Source organism: Suncus etruscus, chromosome 1 (assembly GCF_024139225.1).
Source record: "Suncus etruscus isolate mSunEtr1 chromosome 1, mSunEtr1.pri.cur, whole genome shotgun sequence".
Lineage (NCBI taxonomy): Eukaryota > Metazoa > Chordata > Mammalia > Eulipotyphla > Soricidae > Suncus > Suncus etruscus.
This window is the reverse complement of record NC_064848.1, coordinates 191724751-191738526: the sequence shown is the minus strand read 5'-3', so window position 1 is coordinate 191738526 and position 13776 is coordinate 191724751. Positions and strand designations below refer to the sequence as shown.

The 13776-nt window shown below is 53.2% G+C and overlaps 1 protein-coding gene across 1 annotated transcript; it reads right to left on the bottom strand.

Annotated features, from left to right (window-relative positions):
- Positions 1-7266: 7266 nt before the first annotated feature.
- On the bottom strand, positions 7267-9003 carry FZD2 (frizzled class receptor 2). The gene has a single exon (XM_049780487.1). The coding sequence runs from the start codon at positions 8833-8835 to the stop codon at positions 7267-7269; it is 1569 nt and encodes a 522-aa protein (XP_049636444.1). The 5' UTR covers positions 8836-9003.
- Between the last annotated feature and the right edge of the window lie 4773 nt (positions 9004-13776).

The window sequence follows — 13776 nt, the reverse complement described above, 5'->3', positions numbered from 1 at the left end:
ACAGAATACAGCTCATATACCACACCTACTCCTTAGCCACTCCTTCATTCAGTTGGCTCAGTGGGAGGCTCCCTGTGGGCAGAGACTGAATCTGAGCAACTCTGTAGCTTTGCAAGTGCCTGACCCATGGCAAGCTCTGCTTCATGGCAAGACACATCTGCTGAGCCAACACAAGAATGAATAAGCTTAACAGTATTTATTAAGGTCTTCCAATGTGCCAGACGTTATTAGAAGCATTGTATTTGAATTAAGTTTTGCTTACTCCTCAAACTAGTCTTTTCAAGCATTAATTACTATCCTCATTTACAGATAATGCCCAGAGAGCTAGCAGGGGGCTGAAGTAGGTTCCAAGCTTAGGGGATCTGGCTGCAGAGCCTGTGACTGAGGGACCTGCTATGTGCCGATCATATTGCTAAGGCTCTGGTTAACAGAAATAGAAGGTAACACACACACTGGGAGAGAGACTCTCCTTCATGGTCATGAGAATGAAAGAGGACAAATCCTAGTAGGACTGTTGTCTTGCAGGCATTCTACCTAGGTTTCTATCTCCAGTACCTTATAAGGTCCCCCAAGTCAGCCAGAAGTGATCTCTGATTGAAGAGCAGAAGTAAACCTTGAGCACAGCTGGGAGGGAGGGAAAGGAAGGAAGGCAGGAAGGAAGGAAGGAAGGAAGGAAGGAAGGAAAGAAGGAAGGAAGGAAGGAAGGCAGGCAGGAAGGAAGGAAGGAAGGAAAGAAGGAAGGAAGGAAGGAAGGAAGGAAGGAAGGAAGGAAGGAAGGAAGGAAGGAAGGAAGGAAGGAAGGAAGGAAAAAATGAAGCTTGGGTCAGAGGACTGAAGGGAGGGAGGGAGGGAAGGAGGGAGGAAGGAAGGAAGGAAGGAAAGAAGAAAGGAAGGAAAGAAGGAAGGAAGGAGAAAAAAGAACTTGGGATATAGTACAGTGGATAAGGCACTTGCCTTGCATGCAACTGACCCAGGTTCAATCCCTAGCACCCCGTATGATCCTCCAAGCCAGGAGTAACTCCTGAGCACCACAAGGTGTTGTGAAAGAAAAAGATAAAATGGGGGCAGAGAGATAGCATGGAGGTAAGGCATTTGCCTTGCATGCAGAAGGTCAGTTGTTCGAATCCTGGCATCCCATATGGTCCCCTGAACCTGCCAGGAGAGATTTTTGAGCATAGAGCCAGGAGTAACCCCGAGCGCTGCTGGGTGTGACCCAAAAGCCAAAAACAAAAATAAAGAAAAGAAAAAGATAAAGATAAAACGAAAGGAGGGAGAAAAGAAGAAAGGAAGGAAGGAAGAAAGACAGAAAGAAAGAAAGAAAGCAAGAAAGCAAGAAAGCAAGAAAGAAAGAAAGAAAGAAAGAAAGAAAGAAAGAAAGAAAGAAAGAAAGAAAGAAAGAAAGAAAGAAAGAAAGAAAGAAAGAAAGAAAAAGAAGAAAGAGATAGCATAGAGGTAGAGCATTTGCCTTGCATGCAGAAGGATGGTGGTTCGAATCCCGGCATCCCATATTGTCCCGAGCCTGACAGGAGTGATTTCTGAGCGTACAGTCAGGAGTACCTCTGAGAGCTGCCGGGTGTGACTGAAAAACCAGAAAAGAAAAGAAAAGAAAAGAAAAGAAAAGAAAAGAAAAGAAAAGAAAAGAAAAGAAAAGAAAAGAAAAGAAAAGAAAAGAAAAGAAAAGAAAAGGAAGAGGAAGGAAGGAAAGGAAGGAAGAGAAAGTCTGGTGTGTAAAAGTCTGATGGCCTGCAGGTTAATTGCAGAGGGAGCAGCTGTCCTCAGGTAAATACTGAGGCTTTAGGAGTTGATACCCAGGTTAGGGGGAGGGACAAATATTCAGCCTTGGGGACTGTGTGTGCAGAGTGGAGTTTGCTGGCTTTGAGCACAGGACCCACAAAGCCTGCAGGCTGGCACAGAGGCACTGGGTAGGGAAGTGCCATGGGAAGCAAGGGGGACATATGGGAGGGTGGGCGGGCACTGGGCTGTTTCTGGACGGCCTTGAAGGGTTTGAAGCAAAGGAGTTCCAAGCTCAGACCCCACACTCTGCTTCCCTCTCCACCCACAAAACACCAAGCCCTACCAGCCACATCCCACTTCCCAGTATTTTCCGGGCTGCCTGGACCCCAGGGAGATGCTAATTGAGGCTGGGACACACCCCGGGCCACCTGGGAGTAGTGGCTGGAAACACCCCTCCGAACCCCCAAAACACACACACACACACACACACACACACACAAACACACACACACCAGTGCTGTTCTTGCTTTGGCCCGGCTTCCTCGAGCACACAATCCCTTCTGGCACATTCTGGCAGAGGCCAGAAAGCAGCACCCTCACTTCCTCTGTCCCTGTTCTATTCGCCCCCAGTGTCACCATCCTAAGCAGCTGCTGCGGATCAGAGCACCCCAGACCCCAGCCAGTAGGGAGGGAAGGAAGAGGAGCTTCCTGGGGGAGCCCTGGCTCTAGGCTGTGCCCTCCCCCCCCCCCCCGCTGGGCTGAGGCTGAGGCTGGTGATTAGCTGGGTTAATTATATCCAAGCCATTTCCGATTGGCACAAGCCCACCCACCCACAGAGCCAGCCCAGAGGGCGTGGAGGCCCTGCCCAGGGTCAGGGTGCCAGGGTGCTGAGCTCCCATCCCGGTGGCCCATATAAGGACGTCAGTGCTCCTCCAAAGGAAGATTCCTTCTCTCCCCCAACTTCTCTGTCTCGCCGCCACTTTCTCCACCCCGTCCTCTTTGGAGCTTCTCCCCACACAAATCCCTTTCCCTCCCTTCTCCTCCCCCGCCAGGTTTGGAACGAAATCACGGGGCTCTGAGTTCCGCACGAGGCCCCGACATAAACACTCTGATTGGGGCTAATTATAAGGGCCAGGTTGGGAGGCTGGAGCCTGCAGAAAGCTTGGCTTTCAAACAAAGGGCCCAGGGCTCAGCCCCCCAGTCCAGGCCGGCTCCTCTCCAAGCTTCATTATGATGAAGGAGGGAATCCAGGCTCTGGGCCGCCTTCTGTAAACCCAGTCCAGGGCTTCTCAGAACTTCTTCCCTGTCCCACGTCCCATCTCATCCAGGCTGCTCTGGCCGTGGCCCTTCCAGGCCTCGGGTCCCAGGGCCTTCCTTCCCAGCTGGCTTGGAGAAGCTGCAAGTCTGAAGTGGAAGGTGGGGCGGCTGGGGAGGGGCTGGTAGAGGGAGGAAGGGGTGCCGGGGAAGCCAGCTGTGACAGCTCCAGCCCCAATTAGCCAGTTCAAAGCCTTAGGGAGAGCCCGCCCGGCCGCCCTGGTGTGTGCCCTGCTCACTCGGGCGGGTAAGACATTTCTGTCCTAATCAGAATGGGGTTGGTTGGGGGGGAAGCTCTGCCCCCCAGCCATCACTGCGGGAGCCGGTGGGAGCCGGCGCCCAGAGTCAGGGAAAGTGGCAGCAGGCCCGGAGCTGTGGTTCCGCGGTAAAGCGCAAGTCTTGTGTGACTGAGATCCGGGCTCCAGCCTCTGCACCGCAAAAAATAGGGCGGAGTGGGGTAGGGGGAAGAGAGAGAGAGAGGGAGAAAAAAAAAAAAAAAAAGTAAAACGAGCAGACAAATGAATCGTTCTACTCTGTTTAAACCGCCGGGAACAATAGGCCCAAAAGTCCCCCCAAGAAGTTCTCAATTGCATGGTGGGTAGGGCAGGCGCTTGCCTTGCACGTGGCTGACCCCGGTATTTGGGCTCCATCCCTGGCACCTCATCTGGCCTCTTAGAGCACCATCAGGAACGATTCCTGATCCGAAGAGCCAGGACTAAATCCCTAAGGACAGCCGGGTGTGGCCCAAAAAGAAAAGGAAAAAAAAAAAAAAAGCGTGCATCCTTTGATTTAGCGCCTCTGTAGAAATTGGCCCTAATTCTTAATTGGAAGCTGCTAGTTTATGGCGCTTCTCCCCCCATTTTCTGATCTCATCTTCACAATCACCTTGCTAGGCAGGTCCTGGGACTCAAGGGAAGAAATTTCTCAGCCCAGGGCTGAGGCAGCACCATCTTATGCCAATACCTTATGCTCACCATACATGGCGCCTCTCTATTCCCCCAACCCCCCTAAAAAGGTCTGCCATACTCAATTCTACTTTGCAGCATCTTGGTAAGATGTTGTTTAATTAGGAGTGTATCCTGGAAACTTGTTGCTTGCAAGAAAGATGGGATCTAGCCTAATCCTGCAGAGTCAAACACTTCTTTAGAGCGCTTTTGGGGCTAATCTAGACGTCAGCATCTCTGGATCCCACCAACACTCACAAATTTGGAATGTTGGGAAGAATTTTCTCTCGGAAAACTTGAGTCTTTTCTAGGTTGGTCTTCTGGTTTGTAAAGAGCGCAACTGTTTTCAAGAGGGGGAGGGAAAGCATGTCTGATCAATGGACGGGAGTGTCCATAGAAGGGATGAGAGTGGGAGGGTAGGTAGAAAACAGGACTGGGCTAAGACCTGCCCGGCAGGCCCAGGCCTTACTTTTCTCATCGACCTCTGGCTGCCCCCAACCCTGATATAAGACTGAACCCCACTTCCGGAGGGCGGGGCCAGCCCACTGACCACCGGGAAGGGTGCCCTGCTAACCAATGGGTGCCCAGCTTCTGAGCCCCACCGACCAGGTAGCCCAGGTTGGTTCCTTGGGGGATTTCCCCCACTTGGTTTCCCTTTGGGGCATTCTCTGCTCAGCCCCTCATCCTGGGTTAATTTTTCCTCCTAGAGTTGTACCGTTAAGTCATTTTGCTTTCTGAATGAAATTCAGCCCTTAGCTAACCTTTGGAGAGGGGAGGGCATCTGCAAGGCCTATTCTTCCCCCAGAGGCAATTAGTGTCTTTTTTATCTAGCCTCCTCCCAGCACCATAAAACCTCCTTTTCCAGTTTTCTCAGGCCTTCTTCACACACACCCCCACGTTGGCAGGAGGCTGGAAGGGGGTGAGCGCCAAGGAAAATACAAATCTCTCCCCTAAATCCCTTATCTCACCAGCATGTAGTGGATGGAGCAATTGTTGCTAACCCACCATCTCCTAGCCCTCATCCTCTCAGTTTGTGATACTTCCGTAAAGTGTGCCCAAAAGACAAAGAGCTGAAGAGTGGGGAGTCGGGCACCCCTTTTCCTTGGCTCTAGCCTAGCAGGGCACCCCTCACCTAATTCGCATTTTTGCCATCACCTCCAGGAGTGACACTCACAATTTGTCATTTAAACCCTCCCTGCAGTCCTCCTGGGGTTCCTTGATCTGGTGATCTGGCGACAAATGGGAGGACAGAGGCAGTGACGCTGGGCGGGCGGGCGCCACTGCTTTGATAGCCCAGGGAGACTTTTGATAGCCTGTGGAGACTTCACACACAGCTGCCCTGGCTGAATGGGCTTTTAACTTCAGGACACTGGCCACCAGCACAAATTGGGGGGGGGCAAAGATATGTATTTTGGGGCCGCGGGGAGGGGGTCAGCTGCCATCCCTAGGCTTCGTACAATTCCAAACAAAGCTCCACATACGACTTCAATTACCACCAAACATTCCCAGGTCCCCTCCCCCAACACAAACTAACACACAATCCTGAGGAGTTCCAGCGTCCTCTCCCCACCCCAAAGACAACCAACCAGGGGTGATGAGGCAAGGACTGTCCATCAGCCCCTCATGCTATCCCCCCCACCCAGCCATCAGCATTTTAAAAAGCCAAGTCTCAAAAGCTGGGACGCTTTGCTGTACCTTCACCCCCCAAACCAAGGAGGTCAGGGGCAAACAGAGGAGGTGATGTGGTTTGGTTAAACTAATAAAACATTACAACCCCGTTAAATACAATTAAAGGGCTAGATCTCTAGAAGATAATTAAATGCATTTTATTACGATGATCATTAGCTTTTAATTTGCACTAGAGTCAAGAAACAGGAGAGGGTGAAAATTGAGTTCTGATGGGGTTTGGTACCACCCCACCACCATCCCCCCCCCCTTGGTTTTCAAATCAAACCTTTTGAATTAAAACGCTAAAATATTGCGACTAGTTGAGGGAAGTTACGGTGTATTGGAGAGTGGAATTCTCATACCAGCGTCAAAGATACTTTTTTTAAAGAAAAGTCCTGACTTTTTATTTGTGGGGGGGGGCAGGAAGATAAGAAACATCTGTTATAAACATTCTATCAATCTTGTGATATAGAATGTCATGTAAACACTCGACCCCACCCCCACCGCCACAAAGAGGCTACCCAGAATCTTCTTCCACGTTCCCCCAGCCCTTTCTGAACAAGTTTGTGAAAAGAAACGTCTTTTGTCGAAGGAACACGAAGACTCCCACCAGCCCATCCATCCCTGCCTCCTTCCACCCCAACCCATTTTTATTGCTTTTTGGAAACAAAAACCCCTAAACAGCAAACCCCACATGTAACACAAACCAGCCAGCAAACCTCAAACCTACCTGAAGGCCACATACACTATCCTATCAGGTTGGGGTTCTAGGATGGAGCAGACTTGGGGGAAAAGAACCAGGGAGACCAGGACACTTCCCACCCACCCCAACTTCGTGAATAAATATCCAAAGCTCCCCCTAAAATGGGAGGCAGTCGGGATCAGAATGGCAGGAAAGGGTGTCAAGCACTCTTCTGCTTAGCACTAGCACCCTCTGACTTAATGATCACCAGATAAATAGGTGAAATGAAAACTGGAGCAGCGAAATTAGTCTGATGGGGCCTTTCTCGAAATTTCTCCCTGTCGTCCCCCCATCAAATCCTTGTTTAAGGACGGTGGTTTTTAAATTTTGATTCTTTCTCTCATCTTCACCTTGACAAGCAAGGAAACTGGGAAAAGAAAAGCAATATGAAACAATCCAGTCTTGCCTCAAACTCCGCCAACTTCCACAGGCCCTGGCCACAGATCTGGCTTCTGATGTGACGCGCCACAACCCCCCAACCCTCCCTGGCCAGCCTCTTCCCGCAGGCCTGGCCCTGCCCAGTCACCCCAAATTTCAAAGCCCAAAGAACCCCAATGTCCCCCCCCCCTTCCTGGGCCCTGGCGTCCCTCCCTCGTAGTTTCCCCCTCCCTTATTTTTTCTCTTTAAAATAGAAAATAAATCATTAAATTTACAAAGACTATTTACAGTTTTAATTACAAACCTGTTGGGGGTGTGGGAGGGGGGCAAGAATTCCCTTTAGAAAGCGATCTTTAAAAAAAAAAAAAAGAAATGGTTTCGTTCGTTCTTTATTTAAAAAAATAAAATAAAAAGAGTCTGTCGGACTTCCTTCCCCCCAACCCCTGGTCAGGGCGTGGGGGGGGGGCCAGGACCCTCGTGGCTCACTCACACCGTGGTCTCGCCGTGCCGACTGTTGGTGAGGCGCGTGTAGAACTTGCGCCACGAGTGCAGCGTCTTGCCCGACCAGATCCAGAAACCCGACGTGATGCCCACGATGAGCGTCATGAGGTATTTGATCATGTAGACGGTGAAGTCGGGCGACATGCGGGGCGTGTAGTGCGCCGGGCAGGGGATGGCCAGGCTCTTGCAGTGCTGGCTGACCCAGGAGCGCTCCCAGTGCTCGCGGAAGGCCTGCTCGTAGAAGTAGCAGGCGATGACGATGGTGGCCGGCACGGTGTAGAGCACCGAGAAGACGCCGATGCGCACCATGAGGCGCTCGAGCTTCTCCGTCTTGGTGCCGTCGTGCTTCATGATGGTGCGTATGCGGAAGAGCGACACGAAGCCGGCCAGCAGGAAGGAGGTGCCGATGAACAGGTAGACGAAGAGCGGCGCCAGCACGAAGCCCCGCAGCGGGTCCAGGCTGTTGAGGCCCACGAAGCACACGCCGCTCAGCAGGTCGCCGTCGATCTGGCCCATGGCCAGGATGGTGATGGTCTTGACGGCCGGCACGGCCCAGGCGGCCAGGTGGAAGTACTGCGAGTTGGCCTCGATGGCCTCGTGGCCCCACTTCATGCCGGCCGCCAGGAACCAGGTGAGCGACAGGATGACCCACCAGATGGAGCTGGCCATGCTGAAGAAGTAGAGCATCATGAAGAGGATGGTGCAGCCCTCCTTCTTGGTGCCCTGCACCACGGTGCGGTAGCCGTCGTCGGAGAAGCGCTCGTTGCACACCACGCGCTCCTGCAGCACGAAGCCGGCGATGTAGGCCACCGACACCATGGTGTAGCAGCCCGAGAGGAAGATGATGGGGCGCTCCGGGTAGCGGAAGCGCTGCATGTCCACCAGGTACGTGGTGACGGTGAAGAAGGTGGAGGCGCAGCACAGCACCGACCAGGTGAGGATCCAGAGGCGGGCGAAGCGCGTCTCCTCCTGCGAGAAGAACATGGAGCCGTCGGGGCGCGCCGGCTCGCAGGGGGCGGCGCAGTCGCGCTCGCCCAGGAACTTGTAGCTCAGGTAGGACGGCACCTTGAGCACCCGGGGGCAGTGGAACGGGTGCTCCGGGCTGGCGTAGCGCGGGTGCGAGCCGGAGCCGGAGCCTCCGGAGCCGCCGCCGCCGCCGCCGCCGCTCCCGCCGCCCGGGCCGCCCGGCGTGCCCCCGGCTCCCGGCTGCAGGCCCGGCGGCGCGGTGGTGAGCGAGGCGGGCGCGCCGTCCTCCGAGTGGTTCTGGCCCACGCAGATCTGCTCGGTGCCGTGGCGCGGGAAGTTCTCGCAGCGCAGCCGCTCGGGCCACTGGAAGCCGAACTTGTTCATGAGCGCCTCGCAGCCCTGGCGCGCGCGCTCGCAGATGGAGCGGCACGGCGGGATGGCCTGCTCCAGCACGGTGCACACGGGCGCGTACATGGAGCACAGGAAGAAGCGCAGCTCGGGCGAGCACTGCACCTTCACCAGCGGGTAGAACTGGTGCACCTCGAGGCCCGCGTCCTCCTGGTTCGTGTGGCCCAGCAGGTTGGGCATGATGGTCTGGTTGTAGGCGATGTCGGTGCACAGCGGGATGGAGATGGGCTGGCAGAAGCCGTGGTCCGGGATGGAGATGCCCTTCTCGCCGTGGAACTGGGCCGGCCCGGCGCCGGGCAGCAGCGGCAGGAGCAGCAGGAGCGGCAGCAGAGCCGGCGGGAGCTGCGGCGGCGGAGAAGGAGGCGGCGGCGGCAGGCGGGGCAGGGCGCTACGGGGCCGCATGCTGGCCAGCCACCGGGCCCCGGGCGCCCCCGGCCCCCGCCCAGGACCCCCAACTCCGAGCCCGCGCCGGGCGCCTGCCCTTCCCGGCCTTCCCCGCCTAGGCCGCTTTGCAAACTTTGCTGGCCGCCGCCGCCGCCGCAGAGTCGGGGAGGGAGGCCGGGCCGGGCCGGGCCGGGCCGGGCCGCTCGCTCTCTCCGGCTCGCCCCAGTCGGACTGAGCCGCTGCAGCGAGTCGCTGGCCCTCGCTCCGCTCTTCTCCTCCTCCTCCTCCCGGCTCGTCTCTTCTCCTCCCAGCCTGCGACTCCTTTGTGCCTTCCTCCAGCCCCTCACCTCGGCCTCCCCGAGCTCAATTAGTCGGTTTCAAGGGGGCCCCCCGGCCGGTGGCCCCGCCCAGGCCTCCGTCCTTTTTTTTCCCCCCCCCTCCCCAAAAAATAAAAGGGAGCCTTGAAACCTCCCCGTCGAGCTCCCCGTCGGAGCGCCGCCCCCGAAACGTGCTCTCGGCCAATCAGATTTGAACTCGGGGACCGGCCCCAAAGGCCTGATTGGTGGATCAGCGACCTAATGAGCTCAGAAACCAGATGCCGGCCACGCCCCCTATTGCGCTTTTTTTTTTTAAAGAGACAGGCTGCTAGGAAGGTCCTGGGAGGGGGGGGGCCTTTTTTTCCCTCTACATCTATGGCCAAGGGATCCAAGCGTGTCCCTCTTTATTTTTGGGAGGGGGTGTCAAGACTGTCTCCCTACCCCTCTGCAAGGCCTCTTCCAATCCTCGCCTCCTCCTCCTCCTCCCTGCTCCTCAAACCTCTCCAAGTTTAGGCCAGTTTCTCAAATACAGTGAAAAGTTTTGTGAACAGTTTTAAAAGAGACTTTAAAAAAATAAAAGTTTTGCTGAGACTTTGTTTCCCCGGCTCCCTTTCTGGAGAAGGTGGGACACATTTAAATTTCTCTTCACCCCCTCTATCGACACACACACACACCCCCCTAAAGGGCTTGCCTGGCCCTCCCCCCCCCCATTACTCCCTCCCTTCCATAACCCTCTGAAAAATGAAAGCCTGTCTCTTTAAGAGGCTCTTAAAGGGGCCCGGACTCCGGGGCGTAATTGCCCCGTAGCGAGCACAAAGGAGCCCATTATGGGGCTTTGTGTTCGGTGGCACCTCAAAGTGAGAAAACTCAGGAACTCGGAGGCCCCGGGCTGGAGGGAGGGGGCGAGGTGAAGGAGAAGAAGGGCCTGGAGCTGAGGCTTTTCTCCCTCTCCCACTTTCTTCCGAGGCAAATCTTAATTATGCAAAGTCTAGTGGCCGTAACGAGGAGGTCTTAATCGAAGGTTAATGGTGGGGAGTGGGGATGGGGGAGCGATGACTCTCTTAGGCGGTTTTGGGGTGGGGGGAATGTCCCTTCTCTCTCCCCACCACGGCTTCAGTCTCCCCAAGGCTTCCAGATTGGGTCGGTCTCCCGAGAAGAGTGGAGTTTTTACCCAGATTTAAGTAATCCCACGCCAGAAAGGAGAATTTTAGGGGGGCTGGGGAGTTGGGGAGAATCTTCTCTCCGTGGCCTCCCATCTACTCTTATCTGGTGGGGGGGGAAGGCTATGCATACGAGTTCTTGCCACTTTCTGGGATCCTGAGGGGGACTTGCAACTAAATCCCCAGGGCCTGGTACTGGATGATGGATCAATTATTTCTATTGTTTCTCTGGAGGGAAGCGAGGGATAAAAAAGAAAAGAAGAAAATTGAATTTAGAAAATCCCTTTTGCTTCTTAGTGCAAAGCACATCATTCCAGCTAGAAAATGATTGCTTGCAAATAAAAACAAACATCAGAAGAAATGTAGAAAGAAGTAAGAGGTAGGAAGAGGGAAAATAAAACTCTATAAAGAGATGTGAACAATGAATGGGGAGGTCCAGATTAGGTAGGGTCTGGGTCTGTTTCCAGAATGAATGGTAGAAAAGGTTTTCAGACTGTAACTTGCAAATGCTCCTGCTTTCTTGAAGAAGTTGCTTTTCACAACTTCAGCCTTTATACTAGGCAGCTGTATCTTTTACCCTCCTGTAATTTCCTTCCCACCCAAGTCCAGGATCTCTCAGAGACCTCTGGAGTGGCGCATTGGCAATTGGGTTGTGCTCTCCCAAAGATTTCTACCTTTTTTTTTTTGTTTTTGTTTTTGTTTTTTGGGCCACATCCGGCGATGCTTAGTTACTCCTGGCTGTCTGCTCAGAAATAGCTCCTGGCAGGCACACGGGGACCGTATGGGACACCGGAATTCAAACCAACCACCTTTGGTCCTGGATCGGCTGCTTGCAAGGCAAATGCCGCTGTGCTATCTCTCTGGGCCCAAGATGTCTACCTTTATTAAGCCTCAAGTACTTTCTAGTGACCCCTACACTCTTCCTCCTGGACATCTTTGAAACTGGCACCCTGACTTGATTCGGGGCTGATCTCTGCAATGAGTAAAATGGGGACCTCCACACCGCTGGGAAGTTCGCAGTCTGATCAATCGGAAATGGAGAGTGAATCTCTCTTGCTTATACTACATTTTCAGTGCTTCCATGACAAATCCCTTTTCCTGCCCTAGGACCAGCTAAAGTGACACTGATCCCTGTCCCAGCCACCCCAAGGCAGAGAGGGAGTTGAAACAGGAATAAAGAAATTAAAGACCTTCTTTCATTTCCTCAGTCTTCCTTCCTTCCTTCCTTCCTTCCTTCCTTCCTTCCTTCCTTCCTTCCTTCCTTCCTTCCTTCCTTCCTTCCTTCCTTCCTTCCTTCCTTCCTTCCTTCCGTACAATTGTTTGCTCTTCTCATTTCCAACCACTGTAGTGGGTAGAGTTGGGGAACCAAAGAAAAAAGTGATAGTACCCCCCACCACTTCAGGGTAAAGCCTAACCCCCTATTCTAGGAAGGTTTCATTTTTATGGACACGTGGAAGTCATAGGGACCTCTTTCTCTCTTGCTCTCTCTCTTTTTTTTTTTTTTTTTTTGAGGGGTGTCACACCCGGTGGCACTCAGGGGTTACTCCATTACTCCAGGCTCTGCACTTAGAGTCACTTCTGGCAGGCTTGGGAAACCAACCGTATGGGATGCCTGAATGAACCACCCACTCACTGTCCATCCTGGATCATCGGCTGCTTGCAAGGCAAATGCCCTACCACTGTGCTATCTCTCCAGCCCCAGACCAATTTCTTATTGGCAGGTGTTAGAGTGCTTGCCTTGTAAGTTGGAAGCTGCCAGTTGAAATCCTCAGTCCCAGGCTGAAGTGGGTGATCCCCAGCAGGCACGTGTGCAAGCATTCAGCTATGAGATCTCTATATCATGACAATAGGAGGAGGGACTGGGGAAGATTTGATCTTGCCTTGTAGGCAGCTGACTGACTCAGACTTAAATTCACACCTACATACAGGTAGGTCCCTAAGCATAACTAGGAATCACTCTTGAGCACTGCAGGGTGTTACAAACCTACAGAGCCAGAGGAAACTCCTCCAATGCAGAACTGCTCCAGACTTTGGCCTTCAAGCACTCAGGCTGTTGGGGGGAATGTCCCAGTGTTTGGCCTACACCCACTACCAGGAATGCTTTGTGATGTCAACTGATAGATAAAACCCTTAGTTATGATTTTATGTGTTTGCTTTGGGACCATACCTCGTGGTGATGGAATCTAGTCCCTACTCTGTGCTTAGAAGTCCCTTACAGCAATGCTTGGGATCTAACCAGGCTCCTTCAGTCCATGGAGTCATCTCTCCTCTCGATGTATTTATTTGGGTTTGTGTTTGTTTTGGGGCCACATCCGTAGCATTCAGGGGTTACTCCTGGCTCTGCACTCAGAAATCACTCCTAGCAGGTTCGGGGATGCTCAGAGTTGAACCAGGTTGGTTGCATGCAAGGCAAATGCCCTACTCGCTGTGCTCTATCACGCTGGCCCCCAATTTATTTATTTTTAGAAACATGTTTGGTTTTTGAGCCCTTGCATTGCTGGGGGTTTCTCCCAGCATGCTCAAGAGACCAGTGGTGGGCTCGGAGAGATAGCACAGCGGCGTTTGCCTTGCAAGCAGTCGATCCAGGACCAAAGGTGGTTGGTTCGAATCCCAGTGTCCCATATGGTCCCCCGTGCCTGCCAGGAGCTATTTCTGAGCAGACAGCCAGGAGCAACTCCTGAGCACTGTCTGGTGTGGCCCAAAAACCAAAAAAAAAAAAAAAAAGAGAGAGAGAGAGAGAGAGAGAGAGAGAGAGACCAGTGGTGCCAGGGATCAATCTAATCCAGGCCCTCACACATGCAAAGCATGTGCTCAACCCTTTAAACTTTTGAGTTGTGTGCTTTTGTTTAACAAATTGATATTAAGGTCAGAGAGATAGTGCAGGGGTTAGGCACTTGCCTTGCATGCAGCCAACCTGATTTGATGCCCTGAGCACCACCAAGGATCACTCCTGAGCCCAGAGACAGGAAAAGCTCCTGAGAACCACCAGGTGTGACCCCCAAGTCCCACCCAGTTTCTTGGGGGCAGGTCTGTACCAGACGCATCACACATCACTTCATTAAATATATAACGACCAGGACAGTTAGGTGCTTGACAGAGAAGGTCCTCAGGACTGGTTCCTACCAATGGGTAGGAACATGAATGAGTAGGCAGCAACAATCTAGGTGTTGGCTTGAGGGTTGGAACAGAAGAAGGGTGAGAAAGACCTCAGGATCTTTTGTATCTGTATCTGCAGACCTTGTATCTGTTAGGGTCCAGAG